We start from the raw sequence: 8,757 nt of genomic DNA on the forward strand, positions 1-8,757 counted from the left end.
GGAGAATAATAATGCCTTATTGAGATAGGTTTCCTCATTAACCGGCAAAGTTAATCAAATAGCCACTTCATTTGCTTAAATTGTTTCAACTCCAGTTGCAAGTACTTCTGCTAATATTGACCTATGCCTCAGCCAATCCGTGAACCTCACGTTCCATTATCGGAACTTTATAGTAGTAATGGTAGCTCGTGTCAGGCCTTTTTAACGCAAGTTTCTCTCATTTTCGATTTACAACCACTCTCGCACTCCTCAGAAAGGGCTAGGGTAGTGTTCCTAATTATTCTGGTTTCTGGTCCAGCACAAGAATGGGGAACAGCCATGTGGAACCAACAGCAGCCTGTCTGTACCTCATACTTGGCATTCATGGACGAGATGAGTAAGGTTTTTGACCACCCAGTTCAGGGAAGGGATGCTGGTCACCGTCTGTTGACTATCCGCCAAGGTAACCAAAGCGTCTCAGAGTTTTCCGTTGAGTTCCGCACTCTTCATGGAGCATTCTATACTGCTCTCCATTAAAGATGAGTTGGCCACAAGCAATGAAATCCGCACCCTGGATGAGACCATCACTCTTGCCATCCGGATAGACAACAGGATGAGAGAACGTCGCGGAGAGAAGAGCTCTCAACCTGAATCAGTCCGATCCCTTCTTGGGGGGCGTCAGGACCTCGTCCTTTACCTGAACCTAAACCAATGCAGCTTGACGGCACCCTGCTTTCCCCTCAGGAAAGACAACATCAACGAGACACCAACAAGTGCATGTATTGTGGAAAACCAGGACACTTCATTGCGGCCTGCCCAATGAAGTCAGGAAAAGACCAAGCTCACCAGTAGTAGGGGAGATACTGGTGAGCCAAGCCACATCTTATAGAGGTTCTCCTTGTCTACAAGTCTCTGCTTCCCTCTGTAGGCAATCTAGTTCAGTCTCCGTCCAGAACCTCATTGATTCAGGAGCTGAGGAAAATTAGTTAGCCCAGCAGTTGAAGATTCCATTGGTTCCATTGAAGACCCCTCTTAAGGTATGTGCCCTTAATGGGTTACTGTTTTCCCAAGTTTCTCATAGAACTGTTACTGTTATATTGATTCTAGCTGGTAACCACCGTGAGACCACCTCCTTCTACATCATGAATCACTCTAATCCTCCTTTGGTCCTTGGCTTCTCTGGGCTTCAGTGTCATAATCCCCAGTTGGATTGGAAGAGGAAGGAGATTCCCTCATGGATCCTGTCTGTCATGAGACCTGTCATGCACTCCGCCTTGACTCCAGCAAACCCTTCTCCATCCAGCCCCGCCTCGTCCATCGACCTCAGGTCAGTTCCATGAGAATCTCATGACCTGGCACCAGTGTTCAGCAAAAAAGATGTGTTGTCCCTGCACCCATATTGTTTATACGACTGCGCAATAAATCTCATTACCAGTGCCACTCTTCCTTCCAGTCACCTCTATAATCTCACTAAACCAGTGGCTATGGAGATGTACATTAGAGACTCCTTGGCTGCAGAGATCATCAGACCATTGTCATCACCCGTTGCAGCTGGTTTTAATTTGTGGACAAGAAGGACAAGACTCCCCGTCCATGCATTGACTTCCGCGGAATTAATTATATCATCATTAAGAACTCTAACCCTCTGCCATTGATCAACTTTGGCCTTACCAACGCCCAAGTGGTTTTCCAACATCTCATCAACAACGTTCTTTGGGATATGATTAACTGGTTCATCTTTGTTTTCATCGACGACATACAGGAATGTGGAGGAGTATACTCACCATGTCCGTCAAGTTTTGGAACACCTCCTCAAGAATCATCTGTTTGTCAAAGCCAAAAAATGTTTCCTTCCTCAGCTTCATCATTGCCCTGGGGGAGGTAAAGATGGACCTAAAGAAAGTTTCCGCTGTTGAAGACTGGCCCACTCCCAAAAATAGGAAGTAGATGCAGCTGTTCTTGGGATTTGCTCATTTCTATCACAGGTTAATTAGAAATTATAGCAATATTGCTGTCCCGTTAACTTCTCTCACATCTTTCAATAGGCCATTCTCCTGGGGACGCGAGGCGGATCGCGTTTTTCAGGATCTAAAGTGGCGTTATGTCTCTGCCACCATTCTGACCCAACCAGACCCCAGTTTGCAGTTTGTGGTAGAGGAGGATGCATCTGATACAGGAGTTGGAGCAGTTTTGTCCCAACGATCCCCGGTGGACCAAAAACTACACCCCTGTGCATTCTTCTCTCGTCGCCTCTCCTCTGCAGAAAGAAATTATGATGTTGCTAACCGTGAATTGCTGGCTGTGAAACTAGCTCTTGAGGAGTGGCAGCACTGTTTGGAAGGAGCGGAACAACCATTCTTTGTTTGGACTGACCACAGAAAATTGGATTACATTCTCTCTGCTAAGAGACTCAACGCCCGTCAAGCCCGTTGGACTCTCTTCTTTGGAAAGTTTAAGTTCACTCTGTGATACCATCCTGGATCTAGAAATGTAAAGCCCGATGCCCTGTCCCGACAGTTTGTGGCAGGGGAGTCTGCTGTTGAACCCTAGCCGATTCTCCCCAAGTCTTGTGTGGTGGCATCCTTGACATGGGAGATTGAGACAAAGGTGCAAGGCTCTGGAACTTCACCCTGATCCAAGTAACGGACCACCAAATCTGCTGTATGTACCTGACTCTGTTCGTTCTCGTCTGGGCCCATTCCTCTTGGCTTACATGTCACCATGGTACCACACGCACTCTGGAGGTGTTGAAGAAGAAGTTCTGGTGGCCTTCCTTGGACAAAGACACCCGTGAGTTTGTCGCTGCCTGCTCCGTTTGTTCTGCCATTAAAACTTCCAATAAGCCTACTGCTGGGTTGCTCCAGCCCCTGCCTGTATGTCATTGGCCTTGGTCTCATATTGCCATTGACTTTTTTATTGGTCTACTACCGTCCCAAGGTAACACAACCATTCTTAGAATCGTTGACCAATTTTCCAAAGATGTTCATTTTGTTGCTATCCCCAAGCTTCCCTCTGTTAGGGAGACAGCTGATCTGCTCATCCTGCATGTCTTCAGACTCCATGGCATTCCAGCAGATATTGTTTTGGATTGTGGGCCTCAGTTAATTTGGAGGTTTAGAGATTCTGTTCTGCATTGGGAGCTATGGTCAGTCTCTCCTCTGCATTCCATCCCCAGTTCAATGGGCAGACGGAAAGAGCTAATCAGTCCCTTGAGACCTATCTGTGATGCATGACCTCTGACAACCCCACTGCATGGAGTAACTTATTGTCATGGGTCGAATGTACGCATAACTCCTTGGCTAATTCTTCTTCTGGCCTCTCTCCTTTCCAGTGTTCCCCTGGGCTACCAACCACCCTTGTTCCCATTCAGGAAAAGGAGATTGCCATCCCGTCTTTGCAATCAAAGATGGGATGGCAATCATCCACCTCCAAGGATGGTGGATGATGCCCCGGTGTACACCATCCAATATCTGGTCAACGGGGAGAGATATGGACCAGAGGAACGCATCTGCGGACCATGATGGTCCATTCTGGACAACACTTTCATTAAAGACTTCCACCGACGTCGGCCAGACCAGATTCCTTATGCACCAGGAGGTGCATCTAGAAAAGGAGGGGGGGTACTGTCACGGCCACTTTTGGGAGCGCCAAGTAGTGGCAGTACTCTCCCTCTCTTCCTTTCTTCTTCCTCTCTCTTCTCCTTAGGTGGGCGTTTACCTTTGGTGGCTGTTGCAGTTCCTAATCAACTGACGAGAAGCACTGCAGCAGGAGTGATTGTTCCTCACATAAAAACTGCAGCCAGTGTGTTTTCTGGCGTCAGACTAACAGCTAAAGATTTGGTTTCTCCACCCACCTCCTTGGAAACTACAAGACACTGCTTTAAGACTCCCAGGATCTACTCCACCTTCTAAATCTGCTTCACCACTGGGCTGAATTTCCTCACACGGATCTGCCCAGCCTTCATTCTCCAATACATCAGTCTTCCCCGATCCTCCATCACCACCCCTCCCTCACCTAACAAGCCTGCTCTGTTCCCTGTTCTATGCTGGTGCAGATAAGTTGCTTAAATAGTTTTAGTTGAGTTTTCAACATCTGCTTACCTCCAACATGGCTGCTCATTCGGATTACTGCCCAGAAAGTGACGTTGGTGAAAATCTTCGTTGTTGTTTTAATTCATTTTTTTTTTTTTTTAAATTAAATTGCTCGTTGTGTAGACTTCTTCTATTTGGGCAGTTTGGGGAATGTATATTGCACAGGTTTAAATAGCAATACATAATACTTGTTGAATGTAAAATGCAATGCTCTTTCATTACTCCCTCTCATGTGACATTGCTTAATTAGACTAAAATCATCTGAAATTTTTCAACTAAAACCATTGTGGTTTTGCTTTACTGAAATTATCGATGAAAACTCAGAAGAGTATGTTCCAATAATTTAATTGCCAAATTAAATGCAATCAAAAGATTGAAAGTAAATAGATGTTTACTGTTAAAATAAAGTGTGGCAGAAAAACAATGGGAGAGTTAAAGCAACAGATGAAATAACAGGTTAAAGCAGTTACATAAGGAGCCCCCCCCCCACACACACACAGGTAATCTTATCCTGTCACTCATTCTTTATATTACCTCAGGATTACATTTATTTCCAAACCCAAACACTCACACACACACATTGGCTCTCCATGCACTCTTTAAGCTGCAGTAGGCGACTCTCATCATTACCCAGATAGAGACAGAGACAGGCGGTTTGGCAGAATGTTTGTTCATTCTGAATGTTTCTAACTCATGGAGGTGTGCTACTCATCTGGCTGCTGACAGAGGCTGGTGGATTACACAGAGACACTCTGCAGGCTCATTGGCGGTAAGAGCAGGATAATAACTGTATCTGGCAGCATAGGAGACAAGCAGAAAAAAAACATATATTCAAGCAAATTCATTTTGTCTTCTTTTTGAATAATATGTTAATGTTTCATTTATTTAGATAACTGTTTTTCAGGAAATTTACTTTGATCTCCTGACATGTCAACTGCCAGTCTTCTTCAGAGGCATCTACCAGGGTTGGGGTCAATTACAGTTTTCAGTTACGATTACATTTTCAATTACCATATTCAATTACAGTTCAATTATGATTACAGTGACCAGCATTTTTTCCAATTACAATTAAATTAATAATTAAATTGTATCGTATGAAAAAGTCAATTACCATAACATTTCCAATTACTTAAATTCAATTATAATTAATCATAATTACTGTGCCTGAAATTAATAACCTAATACAAGTCAACCTTCCTCTTGTGTTAGCTTTCGGTAAGCATCTCTTATGATAAGGGGTCTTAAATCAGCTGTAAAATACACTAAAAAAGTATTTCCTATCTATTTGTTATCTTGTTATTCTTCCTAATCAATGAAAATATAGGTTTTAATATTTTTTTGTGTTGGCGTCTGAGCCTTTTTCTGTCAGTATAGCCCTCTATTTACATTTTTTTTAAATGTTAAAATGTGGGAAAGCTTGATATGAAACATATTTTAATAACAACTGCATATATGTAGAAATTTAACATGGTTCCCCAGTTTTGCGTTTCATTATGGACAATTTTTATAGAATTTTTATGGCAATTACAATTACAGAGTTAATTATCTAAACTCAATTACAATTTAATTACGATTACGAATGCAACAGATTTTTAAAATTAAAATTATAATTGTGTTATTAATTGTAATTAATTATCCATTACGCAATTACAATTATAATTGTCCCAAACCCTGGTGTCTACCCTTTGATGTGTCCTTGATTTCCGTGTAGTAGTTCCAACAAGTTCATTTCGTCTTCTTTTTTAATAATATGTTAAGGTTTCATTTATTCAGAAAACTCTTTTCAGGAAATTGACTTTAAGGTTTCAACTTAAACATATTATTCAAAATGAACATTAACAGGGAGAGGGAGGGTGCATACATGCTTCCGCACACCTGGGACACCATTCGTCACAAAATTAAATGTATATTCTGATGATGTTTAGAGAAGGCCTTGCTGGCCCTGACGGCCCACCACTGTGGACTAAATTTGACTAAATTATATCTTCATGCAGGGCAATTCCAATGCATTTTCATAACTTGTGCTGAAAAGAGAGGATTATTGCTCCCTTTGTGATGATGTTCTTTTCCAAACTGTGACGTTTCATTTTGTCTCTCTCAGATGTTTCCTTGGTCTGCCGTTTTCTCCCTGGAACCCAAAGTGCCAGGCCAGCGCACTGCCGAGGAGCTGGTGACCAACACACTGATGCTGGAGCTGGGGGCCATGGTGAAGCGCACTGAGCGCATCCGCTTAGAGCGGGTCACAGAGGGTCGCCGCCGGAGCTCCTCCTCCATAGCGGACTATAGCTGGCTGGCCATCACCCCAACACTGCAGCCCTACGAGATCACTCCAAATGACTTATTGGAACTGCAGGACCTCTGTGCTAAGATCCCACCTGCTCAGTGTGGCCCCCTGATTGTCAGGTAGGATACATCAGAGTCAGGATGCAGGGAGATCTGATGAAGCAACTTGAATGAGAAGTGAAACATCTCTAGGGAAACCTCCAAATCCAGTTGTCTTAACTAAGCTAGTATAACCATGAAGAGTGAGAACCTTACCATCCATTTTCTGTTCTGCTTGCTCCATTTTTCAGGGTCGCGGGGGTCTGCTGGTGCCTAGCTCCAGCTCTCATTGGGTGCTAGACGGGGGTACACCCTGGACAGGGGGCCAGTCCATCACAGGGCAACATACACAGACAGACACACATTCACTCCTGCGGGCAATTTAGAGACTCCAATGAACCCAACAGTCATGTTTTTGAATTGTGAGAAGAAGCAGCTTGCGCAAGCACGGGGTGAACATGCAAACTCCACACAGAAAGGAACCAAGTGTCCATGAACCCAGGACCTTCTTGCTGTGAGGCGGACGTGCTGATTACTATGCCATCAGACATGTAACTGGTTAAATACATGTAACTACTGTGTACAGAACAGTTATTGAACCTAGTGAGGACAATCATGGGACGTTTGTGGATGAAATAAATAATATACGAGCTGGCAGTATTAGCAAGATTGTGGAGGGATAGGGAAATGTTTATAGGCTATCTAAACATTGCAGCTTGCTTTTGACGTGTTTCACTCTATCTCACATTAGTTCTGGTTGTACTTTTTTGGATCAGTGGTAGTACCACTGTGGATTTTTCTATTTCATAAATAAGCCACTACGATTTGACTACCGTAGTTTGGAAGGTTTCTAAAATATGTTTTTAATACTGTTTGGATAAGAAGTGTCAAAGAAACTCATTGGATTTTATCTGACCGCCCCTCAAGATACATCTTCAAGAAGCTAGTTTTTTTTTCTGTAATTTCAAATTTATTATCTGTTTACAATACTAATCCATAAATAATTATCACTGAACATGAAGATTTTCTGTGTATCTGTATCATCCATCTACCTGACACTCAAACCCTCTGTAATACTGGACTTCCCGTATGGACCAGCTGTTCTCTGTAGAACCACAGAATTGTCTAGGGCAGAGGTGTCGGACTAGAGTATGAATGGTCTTTTTTGATTTCATTTGGGTTGGACCAGAAAAATCCTGCTTTTTTGTTTGTAGAAGAACAATTTGAAAACCATGTCATTGTTCATTCATTCACAAATACTGTTTGACACGGTTTTGGAATGTCAATGTTCATCATCTAAAGTGCAAGTCTAGATCTTTTTACTTCTCTGTGCTGCAGGTTCAGAAGGTTGGTGTCCCAGATGGAGCCTGATGTTCACGAGGTCCCGCAGCTTTTTCGCTCGGTATTGCGCGACACTGTTGACCAGATGATCGAAGACATTGATGGAAATAAAGTCATCCAGATACAACCAGACACTGTGATGGAAAAGACCCAACGAAGCAAGAGTCTCTCATTTGTTTCTTTCCGCTCAAAGTTTCGAACTGGGAACTTCTTTAATAAAGGTAGTCTAATGAGGGGGTCCAGAGGGAATCTGCAGCAGCAAGTAGAATGGTCTGATGATGAGGAGGATGGAGAAGGGGTGGAGGAAGCAATCAAAAACAGGGCGAGGAAGACACGAAGCAGAAGCATGCCAGAGATTACCCCAATTGAGCAGAGCGCCCAGAGATGAGAACAGGAGGTGACGATGATGGTGATCCAGAAGGACTTGGGAGGATCTGGGCAAGACCAGCAGAATGCAACTCTTCGAGAAGAAGTGTGGGTCCGAAAAACAAACACAGACATGAGGACGGAAATAAGAAGCGAAACATAAAAAGTTGTATCTTTTAAATGCTTGTTTGTTGTTGATTGGGATCATTTTAGAAGTTTATTTTTTTGTTGCTTTGGTGAATTTTTACTAAGCTCCAGGACCTAGTTGTGACAAGAGGTGGTTAAAAACAATTACGAGCACAAACATGCTATCGATGTGCATTTAGCAGGGATTACAAGTCAAGGTTAAAAAATAGACATCTCTAGAATCGAACATGTAATCTAAAAAAAAAATGTCCCAAATATTTATACTGAGATTATACAGATAACTGCTGATTATTGGTGCAATGTTTGGTCGAATGGTTTAAGAGTAGCTGAGGAGATTGTGGACAAATACACAGGTTTGTTACTTGGTTGGTGGAGCTCCAGTGCATCATCAAAGGCAGGTAAAGTAGATTCACTATGGCTGCTGCTGTTCTGGAGAAGTAAAAAGATACAGTATCAGATCCTGCCATGTCCTTCCACACCTGCTTCACTTCTCAGAGATTGTTCAGGAAAT

The 8,757-nt window shown here is 43.0% G+C and overlaps 1 protein-coding gene across 1 annotated transcript in view; it reads left to right on the plus strand.

Moving 5' to 3' along the window:
* The window catches only part of LOC114471214 (protein RD3-like), a 22,128-nt gene extending 13,902 nt beyond the window's left edge, over positions 1-8,226 (plus strand). The window contains exons 2-3 of the mRNA XM_028459863.1: positions 6,172-6,473; positions 7,731-8,226. Coding sequence (XP_028315664.1) covers positions 6,172-6,473; positions 7,731-8,121 — 693 coding nt within the window. The 3' untranslated portion in view covers positions 8,122-8,226. The remainder of the gene's footprint in view (positions 1-6,171; positions 6,474-7,730) is intronic.
* Positions 8,227-8,757: the final 531 nt, after the last annotated feature.

The sequence above is a fragment of the Gouania willdenowi genome, chromosome 10 (assembly GCF_900634775.1).
Source record: "Gouania willdenowi chromosome 10, fGouWil2.1, whole genome shotgun sequence".
Taxonomy (NCBI): Eukaryota; Metazoa; Chordata; class Actinopteri; order Blenniiformes; family Gobiesocidae; genus Gouania; species Gouania willdenowi.